The sequence below is a fragment of the Mustelus asterias genome, chromosome 23, assembly GCF_964213995.1.
Source record: "Mustelus asterias chromosome 23, sMusAst1.hap1.1, whole genome shotgun sequence".
In the NCBI taxonomy this organism is placed as follows: Eukaryota; Metazoa; Chordata; class Chondrichthyes; order Carcharhiniformes; family Triakidae; genus Mustelus; species Mustelus asterias.
In genome coordinates, this window is record NC_135823.1 from 66589201 (window position 1) to 66610137 (window position 20937).

Below are 20937 nucleotides of genomic sequence, written 5' to 3' on the forward strand. Positions count from 1 at the left end.
TGAAAGATGCCCTCATAAGAACAGGATATGGCGCTCGACTCATCGATCAACAGTTCCGACGCGCCACAGCGAAAAACCGCACCGACCTCCTCAGAAGACAAACATGGGACACGGTGGACAGAGTACCCTTCGTTGTCCAGTACTTCCCCGGAGCGGAAAAGCTACGGCATCTCCTTCGGAGCCTTCAACATGTCATTGATGAAGACGAACATCTCGCCAAGGCCATCCCCACACCCCCACTTCTTGCCTTCAAACAACCGCGCAACCTCAAACAGACCATTGTCCACAGCAAACTACCCAGCCTTCAGGAGAACAGTGACCACGACACCACACAACCCTGCCACAGCAACCTCTGCAAGACGTGCCGGATCATCGACACGGATGCCATCATCTCACGTGAGAACACCATCCACCAGGTACACGGTACCTACTCTTGCAACTCGGCCAACGTTGTCTACCTGATACGCTGCAGGAAAGGATGTCCCGAGGCATGGTACATTGGGGAAACCATGCAGACGCTACGACAACGGATGAATGAACACCACTCGACAATCACCAAGCAAGACTGTTCTCTTCCTGTGGGAGAGCATTTCAGCAGTCACGGGCATTCAGCTTCTGATCTTCAGGTAAGCGTTCTCCAAGGCGGCCTTCACGACACACGACAGCGCAGAGTCGCTGAGCAGAAACTGATAGCCAAGTTCCGCACACATGAGGACGGCCTAAACCGGGATGTTGGATTTATGTCACATTATCAGTAACCCCCACAGCTTGCCTCCTGGACTTGCTGGCTGTCCTGTCTGGAGACAATACACATCTCTTTAACCTGTGCCTAATGCTCCCTCCACCCACATTGTCTGTATCTTTAAGATCTGGTTGGTTGTAGGGATTCGCATTCTAATCAGTATTCTGTAACTTGATTTTGTGTCTCTGTGCCCTGTTTGAGAGCACATTTCCACTCCATCTGACGAAGGAGCAGCGCTCCGAAAGCTAATGGTATTTGCTACCAAATAAACCTGTTGGACTTTAACCTGGTGTTGTTAAAACTCTTACTGTGTTCACCCGAGTCCAACGCCGGCATCTCCACATCTTGTAACTCAAACCATCAAGTCCCGGTAGCATCCTAATAAATCTTTTCTGTTAAAGTGAAGTTGCTTCAGGCTGATCTTATTTTCGTTACTGGGATGTCAAAAATACAAGTTGTGCGTTTTAGACCTAGCAGCAGAAGGTCTAAAGCTGCCAGAGGATTTTGGAGAGTTAAAATACTCTGGATACTGAGGCAACTTTGCAGGAAGTCAGGTGTCCTTTGGATTCTCAAAATTAGACATCAATGTGTGTAAAAATTTCTGAAGCTCACTGGAGCTGCCAAAGTCAGCGGAACTGTCAAAAGGAGCTTTGAAAAGGACACTCTTGTCCGCACAGGCTGTAAGCACCGTAAGCACTGAAGCTCCTTCATTTCTACCTCCTCGATCCCCTTACCTGCCTCTCTTGCAGTCATGCCCTCCTTTTCCTGCCCACTGACAAAAGAGACCTGATAACCTCCCGGAGCAACGTAACATTTCCCCTCCCTGATATGTCGCAGTGTTCACAATTTGCCCCATGGCTCAAAGGCCCTGAGTCTGAACACCTCAAGACGCAGATACTTACTGCAAGCATGTTTTGCCCTGGATCACACTGGCAGCCAGGAACTCTCACATCCTACAGTCGCTGCACATCACTTGTTCTGCCCTCCTTATTGTTTCTTAATTAATTCACTAATTCGTTATTTTCTTAATTCTGAATTGCCTGTGAAATAATGTTTGGTCTGTGTTGATTTTAAAATGTTTGTTACAGTCTCAAAATGTGAAATCTTGTCATGTCCTTTGAGTCGGTGACTGGGAAATACATCTCTTTTTTAAAGTTATCAGTTATTGGGATTGTAACAGTATTCCCTTATCATTAACTTACTGACTAATTGAGGCTCAACAATATAGCACACACAATGAATCACAGAATTGTTACAGCGCAGAAGGAGGCCATTTGACCCATCGTGTCTGCACTGGCTCTTCAAATGAGCATCATGATTTAGTGCCATTATCGGTACCCCTGCATGTTGTTTCTATTGAAATAATCATCTAATTGAACATCCTCAATTGAACCTGCCTCCACCACACTTCCAGGCAGTGCATTCCAGACCCCAACCATTCGCTGTGTGAAAAAAGATTTTTCTCACATCATATTTGCTTCTTTTGCAAATCACTTAAATTCTGTGCCCTCTCGTTCATGATCCTTTTATGAACAGGAACAGATTCTCCCTATCTACTCTGTCCTGCCCCCAGTGGCCACCTTCTGAACTGTATGATTCTTGATGATTCAGCAAATGAGTGTGAGTGGTGGTATCTGTGCTACTGGTCATGTGTTATAGAGAGTTACAGTAGCTCCAACTAGTTGCACACAGTTGGAGTTTGAGAAAAAATATTGTGTATGTCTGAGAAAATGAGTTTTGGCTGGACTTTGAATTTTGAGAAGTGTTCTGTGCACCACAAACATAAATAGCACCTCTCACCGGTGATTGAAAATATTTTAAGTGTGTTTTATTTTCTGGATTTGTAGCTGGCTCGTAGAAAATGGGTTCTTCAGTGGCCTGGCCAGGTGGTGATATCAGTGTCCACAGTCTACTGGACAAGTGAGGTCTCTGAGGCAATTCGAGATGGAACTTTACCAGTAAGCTGAAGCAAACTCATGTTCCTATGTGTGTATATATCTGGAAATGCTTGTTGTTTTCCAAGGCACAAATTGTTTCAAATCCATAGAATCCCTACAGTGCAGAAGGAGGCCATTCGGCCCATTGGGTCTGCACTGACCCTCCATAGAGCACTCTAGCTAGACACACTGCCCCACTCTACCCTCTAACCCCGCGAAATTATCATGGCTAATCCACCTAACCAACACATATTTGGATACTAAGGGGCAATTTGCATGGCTAATCCACCTAACCGACACATGTTTGGACACTAAGGGGTAATTTAACATGGCCAATCCACCTAACCTACACACCTTGGGACACTAAGGGGCAATTTTAGCATGGTCAATCCACCTAACCCGCACATCTTTGGACTGTGGGAGGAAACAGAGCACCCGGAGGAAACCCACGCAGACACGGGGAGAATCTGCAAACTCCACACAGTCACCAAGGCTGGAATTGAATCCGGGTCCTGGGCGCCGCGAGGCAGCGGTGCTAACCACTCTGACACCATGCCACCCTGGTAGTACAGTGACATTTTCATAATGTGGAAGGAAGCAGGAAAGCTGCAGGGGTGACATTTAGCGGACAATGTGGTAAAGACGGCACCTGATTGGAATTTCTATATTGAGAAATATAAAAGCAGCAGAACAATCACTAACTTTTCATTTTCCCATTAATAATTCAGCCCCGCCCTCATTGGAATTTCTGGACTTCATTGTTCCCTTCCATGTTTGTCCACTAGCTGAAGACAAACAGCCCTCATAATACGCGCGCCAATTTCCAATTGGAAAAGTTTACGCTGAATTTGCCACAGAGGTTTGCAAACTCCTTTGCAAACAGACAGGAGTTGTGAAGCTGATTTTGTGTTTTGATAAACAGAACCTGGAGATGCAGTGTCTGTGCAACACCCGACCTCCTCAATAACCTGTGAATGGTAGTCACCATAAACAGGTTTGCTGTATCGACAACAAAGCTTTGCGACTATCACAAAATCAACATTTTAATCGGGTACATTCTCACGCATTGTGGATTCAAAGTAATTATAATAATAGATGCCGGACATCTAAATTAGCTTGAATTCGGTGGCTGGGTCCTGACCTGACGGTGGAACAAAATTAATTCCGATTCACTGGAGGGAGGAATCTTTGGAGTCAGTTTGGGTTTTAACACCTGAGCTCCAACGCACAGATTTAGCATTGGTACAAAGCTAAAATTGCTTCATGCCAGCTTTAAACTTACGGTGTAGATGTATCAGTAAATGGGTGGCATGGTGGCACAGTGGTTAGCACTGCTGCCTCACAGCGCCAGGGACCCACGTACGATTCCCGGCTTGGGTCACTGTCTGTGCGGAGTCTGCAAGTTCTCCCTGTGCCTGCGTGGGTTTCCTCTGGGTGTTCTGGTTCCCCCCACCGTCCAAAGGTATGCGGATTAGGTGGATTGGCCATGGTAAATTGTCCCTTAGTGTCAAGGGGACTAGCAAGGTAAATACTTGGGGTTACGGGGATAGGGCCTGGCTGGGATTGTTGTTGGTGCAGATTTTATAGGCCGAATGGCCTGTTCTGCACTGTATCATAGAATCATAGAAACCCTACAGTGCAGAAGGAGGCCATTCGGCCCATCGAGTCTGCACCGACCACAATCCCACCCAGGCCCTACCCCCACATATTTTACCCGCTAATCCCTCTAACCTACACATCCCAGGACTCTAAGGGGCAATTTTTTTAACCTGGCCAATCAACCTAACCCGCACATCTTTGGACTGTGGGAGGAAACCGGAGCACCCGGAGGAAACCCACGCAGACACGAGGAGAATGTGCAAACTCCACACAGACAGTGACCCGAGCCGGGAATCGAACCCGGGACCCTGGAGCTGTGAAGCAGCAGTGCTAACCACTGTGCTACCGTGCCGCCCACGTATGATTCTATAAATTCTCTATCTATAAATAATTGAGACTCTTGGGCACTTTTGACAGCAATATTATAGTAAAGTTGGAGGAATCTTGGAAGCAAGAGGCCTGACTTGCTTGGGGTGGCACGGTGGCGCAGTGGTGCTTCACAGCGCCAAGGACCCGGGTTTAATTCCGGCCTCGGGTCACTGTCTGTGTGGAGTTTGCAGTTTCTCCCCGTGTCTGCATGGGTTTCCTCCGAGTGCTCTGGTTTCCTCCCACAGTCCAAAGATGTGCGGGTTAGGTTGATTGGCCGTGCTAAATTGCCCCTTAGTGTCAGGATGATTAGGAGGGTAAATGTGTGGGGTTACTGGGATGAGACTTGGGTGGGATTGTTGTCGGTGTGGGCTCGATGGGCTGAATGGCCTCCTTCTGCACTGTAGATTCGATGAAGTCTATGCAGACTAAGCTATCCTCTTCAGGGAATGAAAGCTGAAGGAATAAAATCATTGAAATTTTGAGTTATTGTTTAAAGCTGCATTTTTTTCTCAATTATTAGATCAGAACTTCAAAATGTCTTTATTGTTTTGAAGGATTATCTGAATAAAAGCAACGAACAGATCAATGAAATTGTGGAACTCGTGAGAGGAAAGCTATCGAGTGGAGAGCGCATGACTCTGGGAGCACTCACTGTCATTGATGTACATGGTAATTAACCGCTTATATTCTCTCATATTCATAACAGTGAGTGCTTGTTTCAATAATGTCACATTATATTAAAAAAAAGGTCTCGTGTAGTGGAGCAAAATGTGGAGTATTGGCTTGGATGCCACCTGACATTTAATTCCATTGACTGCAGTGGAGCTGAATATCAGGCATTGTGTAGATCAGACGGCTCATTTTGCAGCTCTGCATGAAAGGAATTCCTTCTCTAATGTGTTCTTGTGATAGGGGCAGCACTGGGAAAACCACATTTATTGCTCTGAGTTGCCTGACAACTAGGGCATTGGGAGTCAGCAAAACACTGTGAGTGGAGGTCTTGTGGCACAGTGAGAAGCGTCCCTACCTCTGAGCCAGAAGCTCTGGGTTCGAGTCCCACCCCAGGACTTGATGGCCAAGGAAGGTGCGTTCATAATGCGGCCAAACAAGTTGAGTGTGTCCGCCTGCAAATCCTTCCAAACATGCCAATGACTGGCGGTAAGAACGGGAGAGACTCCTGGTCAGCCACACTTGATGTGGAGTGGCACCCTTCAAACTATAAGCCCCCTTGTGACAGACTAGCGACCGGTTCCAGGAATAACTAGCTACAGAAAGAGACAGAAGTCTGCCTTAGTGCACCACTCGGTGCGGGAAGAGAATTGGAACATACTGTGAACAGAGCAAGCTCCCTTGTTTGATGGTAATTATTGAACCAGTTTCAATATAATTTGAGTTTCTTCCCTGTGGGCTGTTAAGTCCAGTGTTATAACCACAACGACACTTACCTGCTACTGTTCTGAGCTTGCTTCTTCTGTGAGGCTTGCAACTTTCTTGAATTTTTCCGGATGTTATGAGTGTTGATAGCGAGGCCAGCATTTGTTACTCATCCCTAATTGCCTTTGAGGTGCTTTCCTGAGCTGATGCAGTCTACCTGAGTGTAGCAATGCCTACAGTGTTGTTAGGGAGGGGAGGGAGGGGGGGGGGGGGTGGTGGGGGAGGGGTGATTCCAAGATTTTGACCCAGCAACAGTGAAGTAACATGATAAAAGTTTTGAATCGGGATAGTGTGTACCTTAGAGGGGAGTTTGCAGTTGGTGGTGTTCCCATGAGTTTGCTGCTAATTACTAATGTTTCAGGTTAGGTTTGATTCCTGGACCCTTCGCCCTCCCTGGGTGACAATAAACAGCAATAACCAGCCACAGTGGATTAGGGAAGCAGAACTGGCCTTTGCCCCTGAATGCTTTTCAGCAGTGGTGGACAGCCCAGGTGCCACATGCGGCCCTGGGTTCTGAGTGTGGACCACGAGACATTTCGTTGACCGTTACCCAAACGTTGCCACATTCCGCTGTTTTCCATCCACATAGTTTTTTTCCTACCAGTCTGATTGAAGTGATGCACGTAAAGCAAAGGCAAGTGAAGTGAGGTGAGTGCTGATTGCTCACAACATTGACGGTGAGAGCCGTGCGCTCTCTCTGTGTCCAAACTCCAGAGCCACAGCAATGTGGTTGACTCCCAACTGCCCTCTGAAATGGCCTAGCAAGCCACTCAGTTGTAACAATCACTACAAAGTCTCAACAAAGAAATGAAACCGGACGGACCACCTGGCATCCCTAATGGCATGGTGGGTCAACCCACAGAACATGGACTGCAGCGATTCAAGAAGGCAGCTCACCACCACCTTCTCAAGGGCAACTAGGGATGGGCAATAAATGCTGGCCAGCCAGCGACGCCCTTGTCCCAGGAATGAATAAAAAAAAACCTGTAAATATTTATTTTGTTTTTACCAGTTGAAGTTGATGAGAGTTGTGCATTCATGGAATCCCTACAGTACAGAAAGAGGCCTTTCAGCCCATCGGATCTGTACCAACTGTCCGACAAAGCATCCTTCCAGGCTCTATCCGCGTAACCCCACATACTTACCCCATTAATCTACACCTCTTGGGACACTAAGGGGCAATTTAACATGAACAATCAACCTAACTTGCACATCTTTGGACTGTGGGAGGAAATCGGAGCACCCAGAGGAAACCCACGCAGACATGGGGAGAACGTACAAACTCCACACAGACACCCTAGGCTGGAATTGAACCTGAGTCCCTGGCGCTGTGAGGCAGCAGTGCTAACCACCGTGCCACAGTGACACCTCTTAATCAATATATTAAGCATTTTTTATAACCTATTATGCAATATTTGGAATGTATTAAATGTTTTCAATCTTTTTTTATGGGGTCATGATTAGCGAACAAGCCCGATTTCAATCTTGTGGCCCACTGAGATGAAGGAGGGCCACTCACGCGGCCCACTCACGCGCCGAGATTGCCAGGACTACTTTACAGGAACTCCTCCTGATAGGCGTCATGTATATAATGGCCCAGTGAGGACAGGATTCTGCCTGGGTGAGTTAGTACAGACTCTTATTGAGGCTCCCACATTGGAAACCATGGGAGTAACGTACTGGGGTGTGAGCACTTCTATGGAAATGTATTCCAGAGGATAAATCCCAAGGCTCGGCAGAGGAAAGGAAGGGAGAGAATGAGGGGAAAATCATATTTAAATGGTGCCTGACCTATCTGATTGGATGTTCTATTCCTGCAGCACGTGACGTGGTTTCTGAACTGGCGGATGCTAAAGTAACAAGTCTGAACGATTTCATGTGGATTTCCCAGCTGAGATATTACTGGGAGGAGAATGATGTCATTGTGCGAATGATCACGACAGTTCTAACCTATGGTTATGAATACCTGGGTAATTCTGCAAGACTCGTTATAACACCTCTCACTGACCGATGCTACAGGTACAACAAAGCACACTTTGTTCTTCACAAGTAAACAGAAACTTACATTTACATATTGACGCAGAGGGATTTTTGGGCTTCTCATGTAGAAACAGCCGACAGGGAAGATTAGTAAATTTCACAAGGCAGTTTAATTGGCCCCGTAACTTCTGGTGGAGTGGCAATTGAGTCGGATTGCCAAGCGACTCATAATCACTCACTTTGGAATCCAGCTTTTCCTATCTCGCCCGAGCGTGGCACGGTGGCACAGTGGTTAGCACCGCTGCCTCACAGCACCAGGAACCTGAGTTCAAATCCCGGCTTGGGTCACCTTCTGTGCGGAGTCTGCACGTTCTCCCCGTGTCTGCGTGGGTTTCCTCCGGGTGCTCCGGTTTCCTCCCACTGTCTGAAAGACGTGCTGGTTAGGGTGCATTGGCCATGCTAAATTCTCCCTCCGTGTACCCGAACAGGTGCCGGAGTGTGGCGACTAGGGGATTTTCACAGTAACTTCATTGCAATGTTAATGTAAGCCTACTTGTGACAATAATAAATAAACTTTTAAAAAACATTTCCGATGCGAGATCTGAGCAGCACAATGAGTTTCCATGTTCCTCTGTCCAGGGCAACAGCTTTGGATGTAAGCAGGATATTTTCCCTTTTTTACATCACTAACTGGTGGGTGTGGGGAGGGCAGTCAGTGGGGGAAGGGGCAGGGGGAGTTCTGTGGGGAGTGGGGGTGTTTGTGGGAGTAGTTCTGTTGGCGGGGGGGGGGAGGGGAGGAGTCCCATGGGGGCTCATTGGGGAAGGTCATTGCTATAGTTACCCAGAAGTGAGAAGTGGTTTTGATTCTTCTGGTAACTATTGCGGTGAGACGGCTGGGACGATCCAAAGTTGCGATTTAAATCACAATTTCGGATGGTTTCCAGTGTAAGGCAATTACTCAAAGAAAGTTTGAAATTCCCAAGCAAATGTCAAGCAGTCCTCACTTGGTAACACCCAGGGTGTGGGGCGGGGGCAGGGGGGGGTGCGTGGTTTCCCTGGCACCCCTCAGATACACTGGGCACCCTTCAGATACACTGAGCACCCTTCAGATACACTGGGCACTCCTCAGATACACTGGGCACCCCTCAGATACACTGGGCATCCCTCAGATACACTGGGCACCCTTCAGATACACTGGGCACCCGTCAAATACACTGGGCACTCCTCAGATACACTGGACACTCCTCAGATACACTGGGCACCCCTCAGATACACTGGGCACCCCTCAGATACACTGGGCACCCCTCAGATACACTGGGCACCCCTCAGATAAACTGGGCACCCCTCAGATAAACTGGGCACCCCTCAGATACACTGGGCACCCCTCAGATACACTGGGCACCCCTCAGATAAACTGGGCACCCCTCAGATAAACTGGGCACCCCTCAGATAAACTGGGCACCCCTCAGATACACTGGGCACCCCTCAGATACACTGGGCACCCCTCAGATACACTGGGCACCCCTCAGGTACATAGAACATAGAACAGTACAGCACAGAACAGGCCCTTCGGCCCACGATGTTGTGCCGAGCTTTATCTGAAACCAAGATCAAGCTATCCCACTCCCTATCATCCTGGTGTGCTCCATGTGCCTATCCAATAACCGCTTAAATGTTCCTAAAGTGTCTGACTCCACTATCACTGCAGGCAGTCCATTCCACACCCCAACCACTCTCTGAGTAAAGAACCTACCTCTGATATCCTTCCTATATCTCCCACCATGAACCCTATAGTTATGCCCTCTTGTAATAGTTCCATCCACCCGAGGAAATAGTCTTTGAACGTTCACTCTATCTATTCCCTTCATCATTTTATAAACCTCTATTAAGTCTCCCCTCAGCCTCCTCCGCTCCAGAGAGAACAGCCCTAGCTCCCTCAATGTCCTGGAGCTCAGATGTTGCGGTCCATTGCACCTTCACAAAGTCTGTCATTGAGGAAGATTCACACCATGTGGTGTGCAGGTTTAAAACTGGCTAATCTACCGATAAGCCCACCTCAGTCCTATTTAAATAAGGGACACACCTAACTTTCCTCCTGTTTAAACTCTAGTTTGAAACTACCGAAAGGAGACCCTCCAAAAACGTCTTTCAGAAATATCGAACCTTTCCAAAATTCATGCGGTTTCATGGAATATGTCGATTGGATTCAACTCATTTTATTTTTGGTTGTGGCTTTAACTCAAAACCAGGCAACCGATGTGGAGATGTTTCATTTCAATGCATTCATTAACCATCTGAGAAATTGGAACAATTTCAGCTGTCAGGGTATGTCGGTCTCCTCCTGATAACAAGTGGCAACTGAACCAATGTTGGCAAGATTCAGTTCAGTTCTTGTTGATGCAAATTTGTCAATATTTGGCAATCTTTCTGCAATGATTGTAAGTTTTCAGTCTGAGACTAAGGGCAAAGGTGATTATAGGAACAACATCAATTCCTTTTTTCACTGTATGTGTACTGAGAGATGCGTTATGTAGTCACTAATGTTCCTTTCTACACTCTGGGGTTTAATTTCTAATGGCAGCAGTTTGTTTTGATTTGATTTATTATTATCACATGTATTGGGATACTGTGAAAAGTATTGTTTCTTGCGCACTATACACAGTCAAAAAATACCATACATAGAGTACATAGGGGAAAAGGAAAGGAGAGGGTACAGAATATAGTATAAAAGCAAATTACTGCGGATGCTGGAATCTTTACGAAAGAAAATGCTGGAAAATCTCAGCGGGTCTGGCAGCATCTGTAAAGAGAGAAAAGAGCTGACGTTTCGAGTCCAGATGACCCTTTGTCAAAGCTAAAAGGCAGAGAAAGTGGGAGATATTTATACTGCAGGGGGAGGGAATGAAAGATGAGTCATAGCCACAGAAACCAGGGGAAAGGCTGCTAATGGCAGTCCAGAGAGAGAATAGAAGGTGTGAATGGCCAAAACGCCAGAGAAACTGAAACCAGAAGGTAAACTGTGACAGGTGAAGATGTGGGGGGAGGGAGGAGATGGGTGGGAGAGAAGGAAAATTGAGAAAGGGGGGTGGGGGGAAGGGGAAGCAAAGGGGGAGAAAAGGTAAGGAAAGGGGGGATAAAATAGGGGGAAAGAGTGGGGAGGGGAAAGAAAAATAAAGAAAGACAGTGCAGGATATAGTGTTGCAGTTACAGGTAAGATCAGCTTAATATATGAGCATTATTCGAAAGTTTAAAAGAATTGGAGTTCAGTTTTAAGAGCGTAGAACAAGAGTAAAAGATGGAATTAGAGGGAATGCCAGGGACAGTTCACAAGAAGTGCAGTTCTTCTTTTGCCCTCTGAGGTAGGAAAGACCTCCTGGAACAAGGTTTTCTCTCACTGTGTCTCACCAACAATGCAACTAATGACAAATATAAGTATCAGAAGAGAATATCTGGTATTTGGAGTTTGACAGTCGGTGGCAGAATATTCTGCAAGTGCCAGTCATTCAAAGCAGCACCGTATAAATAGAACAGATTCAGTGTCAATTAGTTCAATTACGTAATATAAAATCGTATAAATAGAAGCCTGTTCTTCCTTTGCCAATCATTAACAATCTCTTTCTAAAACTGTTGCAGCTTGAAGCTTGCGAAATTAAATCTCCTTTAAAATGACGCAGTGTGGGTAATTTCGAGCATCACTGAGATTCACATGATGTGGAGATGCTGGTGTTGGGCTGGGGTGGGCACAGTAAGATGTCTCACAACACCAGGTTAAAGTCCAACAGGTTTATTTGGTAGCACGAGCTTTCGGAGCGCTGCCCCTTCATCAGGTGAGTGGCCCCTCAGCCACTCACCTGATGAAGGGGCAGCACCCTGGAAGCTCGTGCTACCAAATAAACCTGGTGGACTTTAACCCGGTGTTGTGAGTTTCACATATTAAGTGATCTTTCGTCACCTGGTTATACTTTTCCTGTGATACATTCAGGACTTTGATGGGAGCCTTAAAGTTAAACCTTGGGGGAGCACCTGAAGGACCTGCCGGAACGGGCAAAACAGAAACAACAAAAGATTTAGCAAAAGCTGTGGCCAAGCAGGTAATTATGACTATGGGATGTTACATTGCTGCTTTATGATTTTATTTTAACCAGTTTTTAAAAATTTGAATGTACCCATTTCCTATTTCCATTTGTTTAAACTTTGACCCATTACCCGCACCCTCATTTCTATTTTTCATATGTATTCACATCACTGTCTATCGTTTCATTTTCATAGAATCCTTCAGTGCAGAAGGAGGCCATTCGGCCATTGAGTCTGCACTGACCACAATCCCACCCAGGCCCTATCCCCATAACCCCATGTATTTACTCTAGCTAGTCCCCCTGACACTAAGGGGCAATTTAGCATGGCCAGTCCACCTAACCTGCACATCTTTGGACTGTGGGAGGAAACCGGAGCACCCTGAGGAAACCCACGCAGACACGGGGAGAACGTGCAGATTCCAGACAGACAGTTATCCAAGCCAGGAATCGAACCCGGGTCCCTGGCGCTGTGAGGCAGCAGTGCTAACCACTGTGCCACCGTGCCGCACATTATTGCTGCAGGCACTCAGTGGGTGGGATTTTATGGCCTCGCTTGTCCCGGAACCATAAAATCCTGCCCGCGTTCAACGGACCTTTCCATGGTTCGCCCCCTCGCCCGTTCTGATTGCCGTGACGGGCGGGGCAGTATGTCTCCTCATTTAGCTCAGAGAATAAGGCCACTCAGGCTGTGGTTTCTTTACTCCCAGTGTTACTGTTGTTTCCTGTACAGCTGATCGGGAATGTCTTCTGTTCCGATTGATCTGGTGATCCTGTTGTTTTTTTGCAGCTGCAACTCATCCTGCTTCCCATTCCTTGAGTGCAGCAGCCACAAACGCCATCCCCCCCGACCCCCTGGCCTGCCCCAAAACATCTCCCCCCTACCTCCTGCTCTGCCCCAATACCTCCGCCCTGATCCAACATGTTCCCCCCCGCCAACACATTCCCCCCCCCACCCCAACATATCCCCCCACCCCACCCGGGTTGCTTATGGAGCTGAATTTTAAAGAAACTGCCATCTTAATTGACCTGGTTCGTGGAAGAAATGCTCCTATTGAGATGCTGTTAAATGAACCACAGTAAGTCCTCACTGTGATTCCATTCTTGAAAATCGCGATGTTAAGAGAAGTGACTTGAAGTGAATCGTAAAGCCAGAAGCATTTTCTTTTTGGGCATTTTTTCTTTTACCCGGAATGTATGAGTGGTAATTCTAAGAACAAAGGACAGTTCAGCACAGGAACAGGCCCTTCGGCCCACCAAGTCTATGCTGACATAGATGCCTCTCTAATCTAACATTTTCTTGCCTCTACGTGGTCCAATTCCCTCTATTCGCTGCCTATTCATGTATTTACCCAGATGCCTCTTGAACGTTGTTATAGAATCTGCTTCCACCACCTCCTCCAGCAGCGCGTTCCAGGCATTCACCACCCTCTGTGTGAAAAACTTGCCCCTTACATCTCTTTTCAACTTTCCCCCTCTCACTCCATAAAATCATAAGATATAGGAGCAGAATTAGGCCACTCGGCTCATCGAGTCTGTTCCGCCATTCAATCATGGTTGATATTTTTCTCATCCCCATTCTCCCACCTTTTCCCCATAACCCCTGATCCTCTTAATAATCAAGAACCTATCTATCTCTGTCTTAAAGACACTCAATGACCTGAACTCCACAGCCTTCTGCAGTAAAGAGTTCCACAGATTCACCACTCTCTGGCTGAAGAAATTCCTCCTCATCTCTGTTTTAAAGGATTGTCCCTTTAGCCTGAGGTTGTGCCCTCTGGTTCTAGTTTTTCCTACTAGTGGAAACATCCTTTCCACGTCCACCCTATCCAGGCCTCGCAGTATCCTGTATGTTTCAATAAGATCCCCCCCTCATCCTTCTAAACTCCAACGAGTACAGACCCAGAGTCCTCAACTGTTCCTCATACGACTAGCTCTTCATTCCAGGGATCATTCATGTGAACCTCCTCTGGACCCTTTCCAAGGCCAGCATGTCCTTCCTTAGATACGGGGCCCAAAATTGCTCACACTACTCCAAATGGGGTTTAACCAGAGCCTTATACAGTCTCAGAAGTACATCCCTGCTCTTGTATGACTGAACCTGCACATTAACCTTAAGAAAATCCTGAACAAGGACTCCCAAGTCCCTTTGTGTTTCTGATTTCCTGAGCATTTCCCTATTTAGAAAATAGTCTATGCCTCCATTCCTCCTTCCAAAGTGCACACTTTTCCACATTGTATTCCATCTGCCACTTCTTTGCCCACTCTCCTAACCTGCCCAAGCCCTCCTGCAGATCCCTGCTTCCTCAGTGCTGCCTGTCCCTCTACACATCTTTGTATCATCGGCAAACTTAGTAACAGTGCCTTCAGTTCCTTCTTCCAAATTGTTAATGTATATTGTGAAAAGTTTCAATCTATGATCCTGAGTAATTGATCCTTCGACCCTGGGAAAAAGACTCTGACTATCCACTCTATCCAAACCTGTCATAATCTTGTAAACCTCTGTGAGGTCCTCCCTCAATTCCCTGCTTATTCATGTATCTTTCAAGATGCCTCTCAAACTTCACCATACATTTGCAGCACTGTGCATTCCCAGCTGAAATAACTCGCAAAACAAAATACATCACTAAATATAAAGGGAATACAATATACAATGCAATGTAAATTGTTTTAAAAGGATTACATTCACCTCCAGTACAGTACTGTTAGATTGACCAGGCTCCATCAAGCTGGTAGGTGAGGGAGCAGCTAAAGTCCCGGGACTACCTGCACCGACCAACCTGTGCCACTTGACGGAGCTCAGTGTGAGTTCACAGCTGAAGCCAGGAGCCAGGAGAGGAGCAGCTGGAGAATAGACTCCGGGGGTGAGGTCAAAACAGGAGCTGGGAGGAAAGGCAGGAGAGGCAAGGGAGGGAGAGGGACTGAGGGCGAGGGCAAAAACACTACAGGAAAGGTCACGTGAACAGGCAAGCAAACGACGCTATTGTTAAATGGATGGAATCATAGAATCCCTACAGTGCAGAAGGAGGCCATTTGGCCCATCGAGTCTGCACCGACCACAATCCCACCCAGGCCCTATCCCCATAACCCCATGCATTTACCCTGCTAGTCCCCTAACACTAAGGGTAAATTTAGCATGGCCAATCCACCTAACCCGCACATCTTCGGACTGTGGGAGGAAACCGGAGCACCCGGAGGAAACCCACGCAGACATGGGGAGAACGTGCAGACTCTACACAGACAGAGACCCAAGCCGGGATATATTGACACATTGAAATGAAACAACATTAAGTGAGTCGCAGCTAAGTGGGAACTTACTGTAAAGGATGTTTTACAGGTAGGCTGGGTTTGAATAGAAGAATCTGCATGGAGCTGCTCCTCCAATCACAGGCCACTTCTTTCCCATGTTTGCTTCTGACAGGAAGTGAGCCTATCAGCAGCAAATGTGGGAGAGAAACAATCTGTGATTGGAGGAGCAACGGACACCAGCGGAGATTGGGCTGGGAAACGGAGGGCTGGCAGCAAGGCCTGAGGAGGAGAGGCGCCAGAGCGCGGGGGCCCAGCGAATAAGTGCCAGGGAGCAGGAGCCTGTTGTCCAGAAAGGGGCCCAGGTGTCCAGAGTAGAGCACGAGGCAGCAGGAGCAGTGCCACGTGTCTGCGTGCGTGCGTGTGTGCATGTGTGTGTGCATGTGCGAGTGAGTGAGAGTTTGAGTGAGGGGAAAGAGTGTGGTGGGTATAGAGAGTGTGCAGGAGGGGTGGGGGAAGAGGTGAGACAGTTCCAGGGAGTGAGGTGAGAGAGTGGGGGGGGCAGCGAAGTGAGAGAGTGGGGGGGCAGTGAGGTGAGAGAGTGGGGGGGCACTGAGATGAGAGAGCATGGGTGTAGTGAGGGAGTGGTGAGGGTGAGAAGTGTCCGTATGGCTGGCTCCCTCCTAGTATCAGGGTTCTCACTCACTTTCACACACTCACCACTCTCATAGTAGGTGAAGGTGAGTGAGTGAGCACCCTGAGATTAGGGGTGAGTCGGTCACACACTTTCACCCCATTACAGTCTAACACATCTTTATGACCCTGTACACTGAACCCACCTTTCCATTACTTTAAACAAGAAAACACCCCAAGGGTCCTCTTTGCTAAACAAAAGCTCATTAAGCCTTCTGCTAAACAAACACTTCCATAGCTAAAATGAGAAAGTATCCTGCTTTCCAGCATCTGCTATATTCCTTCCAGCCAAACTGACTGGAAAAAAAATGCTGCCCTTTAAAGCAGTCCCCCCTTAAACGTTAAATATATCACAATAGCACAATATCATCGTAAAATTCACATTTAACTTTCCCTTTCCAGAATTTGGTTATCAGCCCCTTGAGTGAGAGGGGTTATGAAATGTGCCCCCCCAGCCCATGCTGGGGGGGCACAGTTAGTTCACGTGTTCTCTTTCGATGACTCGGAGGGCGGTGGGCGGCACGGTAGCACAGTGGTTAGCACTGCTGCTTCACAGCTCCAGGGACCCGGGTTCGATTCCCGGCTCGGGTCACTGTCTGTGTGGAGTTTGCACATTCTCCTCGTGTCTGCGTGGGTTTCCTCCGGGTGCTCTGGTTTCCTCCCACAGTCCAAAGATGTGCGGGTTAGGTTGATTGGCCATGCTAAAATTGCCCTTAGTGTCCTGGGATGCGTAGATTAGAGGGATTAATGGGTAAATATGTAGGGATATGGGGATAGGGCCTGGGTGGGATTGTGGTCGGTGCAGACTCGATGGGCCGAATGGCCTCTCTCTGTGCTGTAGGGTTTCTAAGATTTCTTCTAAGATTTCTAAGACTCCTCATTTCAAAATGAACAGAGAAGAGAAAGATCATTGTCTAACATTCCTGGGATAAATGTTTATTTTCACAGTCAGTAATGTTTTGATCCTAAAATTTCCGTCCTTGATTTAAAATTCCTCCATGGGGAATTTGCTCCCCATCTCTGTAATCTCCAGAGGATATGTGTGCTCGGTGGCACAGTGGTTAGCACTGCTGCCTCACAGCGTCAGGGACCCGGGTTCGATTCCCTGTCTCAGGTCACTGTCTGCGTGGAGTTTGCACGTCCTCCTCGTGTCTGCGTGGGTTTCCTCCGGGTGCTTCGGTTTCCTCCCACACTCCAAAGATGTGCGGATTAGGTTGATTGTCCATGCTAAACTGACCCTATTGTCAGGGGGATTAGCAGGGTAAATGTGTGGGGTTATGAAAATAGGGGCTGGGTGGGATTGTGGTTGGCATAGACTCGATGGGCTGAATGGCCTCTCTCTGTACTGTAGGGATTCTATGATCCTCATACGCTGGTCCCTTGTGCATTGCCAATTATAATTGCTCCATAATTGGTGGTCATGTCTTCAATTGCCTGGGCCCCAAGCTCTGGAATTGTCTCCCTCCAACCCTCTCTCTCTACCTTCCCTTCCTCCTCTCAGACACTCCATCAAACCTACCTCTTTGACCAAACCTTTGGTCATGGATATATCCTCATGTGGTTTGGTGTTGGTTCCCGTGAAGCACCATGGGATGTTTCATTGTGTTAAAGGTGCTATATAAATAGTGGTTGTTGTTGACCAACTGGATGGTGGTCTGGGGAAGTTTAAAGAATAAAACATTGTAGAATAAAGTTCTAAACAGACAGGTGATCTGCTCTTGCAGTTAACTGCCCAGGCAATGAAGACAAACATTTACCCCATGTGCTTATGTGCAATCTGTATCACAGTAAGATGATTACTAACACAGTGCAAGCTACAAACTGACTGGATTCACAGTGGTCCCAAATCTGCAAAACTCATGTCCCTTCAGCTCTGAAAAACATTGGCACATTAGTCAGTGATGGGTAAACCATCTCTCTTCCTGTCAAAGGAAAATTTAGAAAAAACAGAATTTAAAAATCTAAACTTTCAAAAACAAAATTCTCTAGGGATGGTTGACATCCAACAGGAGTGAAGTTTCACTGTTTCAATTGCTCCCTTTCAGGTCTTGGAGGTTTAGGGTGGCACGGTGGTTAGCACTGCTGCCTTACAGCACCAGAGATCCAGGTTCCATTCCCGGCTTGGGTCACTGTCTGTGTGGAATTTGCATGTTCTCCCCGTGTCTGTGTGGGTTTGCTCTGGGTGCACTGGTCCGAAAGACGTGCTGGTTGGGTGCATTGGCCATGGTAAATTTCCCCTCTGTGTACCCGAACAGGCACCGGAGTGCGGCGATTAGGGGATTTTCACAGTATCTTCATTGCAGTGTTAATGTAAGCCTAACTTGTGACACTAATAAATAAACTAAAATAAAACTACAGTAACATAAACCTCATTATCCCATCATTAAATAGGAGCCCTAATTGTCAGCAATGAATTTAATTTGTTTTTAACAGCACAAAGTTATGGAAAATTGATGGCAGGCGAGTTTAATGGCAGTGGTACAAATTGTCCAGTAATCTGTGGTGATCTCCAATTTGTGCGGTATCTCTACCTCACCACAAAGTACTATTTGTTTTGACATACTAATGACAGAGTTTAACTCGCTGTTATTCTTCCAGCAAACTCTGTGCCATTAACTCTCTGTAATTGTGCCTTTTCTACTGATCTCAATCGTAGAGCTCTCCTATTTTGGATGTTGTTGTTTAGTTTGGTGTTCTACATCACTCACTTTGTTCTGTGTCTTTACAGTGTGTCGTTTTCAACTGCTCCGATGGCCTGGATTACAAAGCCATGGGGAAATTCTTCAAAGGTCTTGCTCAAGCTGGGGCTTGGGCCTGCTTTGATGAGTTCAACAGAATAGAGGTAATTAAACCTTGGTGGGGAAGATGATACTTGGCAATGCACATGTAGGGATAACAGGAGGCACAGTGGTTAGCACTGCCGCCCCACAGCTCCAGTGCCCTGTGTTCAATCCCGGCCTCGGGTGACTGTCGCTGTGCAGTTTGCACATTCTCCCCATGTCTGCACGGATTTCCTCCCACAGTCCGAAGATATTCAGGTTAGATGGATTGGTAAATGGTAAATGTGTAGGGTTACAGTGATAGGGTGAGGGAGAGGGCCTGGGTAAGATACTCTGTCAGAGAGTCGGTGCAGACTCGATGGGCCAAATGGCCTCTTCTGCACTGTGAGGATTCTATGATTACTGGACAAATTGTCCAGAATCCCAGGCCAACTTTCTGGGGACACTGGTTCAAATCCCACCATGACAGCTGGGGGAACTTATATTCAATTAATTAATATTTCTGGATTTGAAAGCTAGTCTTAGCAAAGTTGACCATGAAACTATCTTTGATTGTCACTAAAAATCCATCTGATTCACTAATGTTCTTCAGGGAAGGAAATCTGTTGTCCTTACCTGGTCTGGCCTGCATGGAACCCCAGATCCACAACAATGTGGTTGAGTTTTAACTGCTCTTAAGGACAATTAAGGATGGACAAACAATAGCCTAACCACCAATGCCCATATCCCACAAAGGAATTGCAAAAAACATATGAAGATAAGGGGGTGATTTTCTAAACTCCCCACAGGAGGCCGTGCTGGGACCACTGTCAATGGGATCTCCCATTGACTCCACCCCACGTCACCCGGGAAACCTGCGGCAGGGGTCCACCGTTACAAAATGTAAAGTTTAAATTTAAAATTTACACCTTGGTAAAATTACACTTAAAGTTTATTTATTAGTGTCACAAGTAGGCTTACATTAACACTGCAATCAAGTTACTGTGAAAATCTCCTAGTCGCCACATTCCGGCACCTGTTCGGGTACAGTAAGGGGCAATTTAGCATGGCCAATGCACCTAACCAACACGTCTTTCAGATTGTGGGAGGAAACCGGAGCATCTGGAGGAAACCCACGCAGGCACGGGGAGAACGTGCAGACTCCGCACAGACAGTGACCCGAGCCGGGAATTGAACCCACTGTGTCACCATGCCACCCATTTAGCACATCAGATGTACAAGCTTCAAGTATCGTTTTAAACATTATATAAGTTCAAAGGTTTCCTGCCACTGTGAACAGCTGGAAAATTCTGGCCAATGTCTAGATGTTGTATTTGGATCATTTTCCTTGTTTATCAGGGTTCAGACATTCTCACTGAATTGCAATTTGCAGAGGGTGGAGTTTAAGGTCTCCAGTTTCACCTGAACGTTGGCATCTGTGACACTGCAGCACTCTCTCACAACTTCACTCGAGCATCTATGCTTAACTCCTGCAGCAGGCTTTGAATTTATAACCTTCTGCATTAATAAATATTCATTCACATTGGCTGAAGACTGGCATCTGTGATGCTGAGGACCTCCAGAGGAGGCCAAGATGGATCAATGGTGAAGATTGATGTGAATGCTTCAGCCTTTTCTTTTGCACTGATGTTCTGGACTCCTCCAACATTGAGGTTGGGGATATTTGTGGAGCCTTCTCCTCCTGTTAGTTACTTAATTGTCCATCACCAATCTCGCCTGGAATCATTCCACCATCCCTCACAATTCCTCCACCGATGGGAACAGTTTCTCCCGATTTACTCTATCCCTCATGATTTTGAATTCCTCTATCAAATCTAAGGGAACACAAACATTTGATTTGATTTATTATTGTCACATGTATTGAGATACCATGAAAAGTATTGTTTCTTGCGTGCAATACAGATAAAGCATACCATTCATAGAGTACATAGGGGAGAAGGAAAGGAGAGAGTGCAGGATGTAGTGTTATAGACACAGCTAGGGTGTAGAGAAAGATCAACTTAATATAAGGTAGGTCCATTCAAAAGTCTGACAGCAGCAGGGAAGAAGCTGTTCTTGAGTCGGTTGGTAGGTGACCTCAGACT

General features: G+C 46.8%; 1 protein-coding gene across 1 annotated transcript in view; it reads left to right on the plus strand.

Moving 5' to 3' along the window:
* dnah3 (dynein axonemal heavy chain 3) overlaps positions 1–20937 on the plus strand; it is a 186252-nt gene that overhangs the window by 83905 nt on the left and 81410 nt on the right. The window contains exons 25-29 of the mRNA XM_078239899.1: positions 2590–2700; positions 5202–5316; positions 7902–8100; positions 12044–12152; positions 18802–18915. Of these exons, the coding sequence (XP_078096025.1) occupies positions 2590–2700; positions 5202–5316; positions 7902–8100; positions 12044–12152; positions 18802–18915 (648 nt within the window). The remainder of the gene's footprint in view (positions 1–2589; positions 2701–5201; positions 5317–7901; positions 8101–12043; positions 12153–18801; positions 18916–20937) is intronic.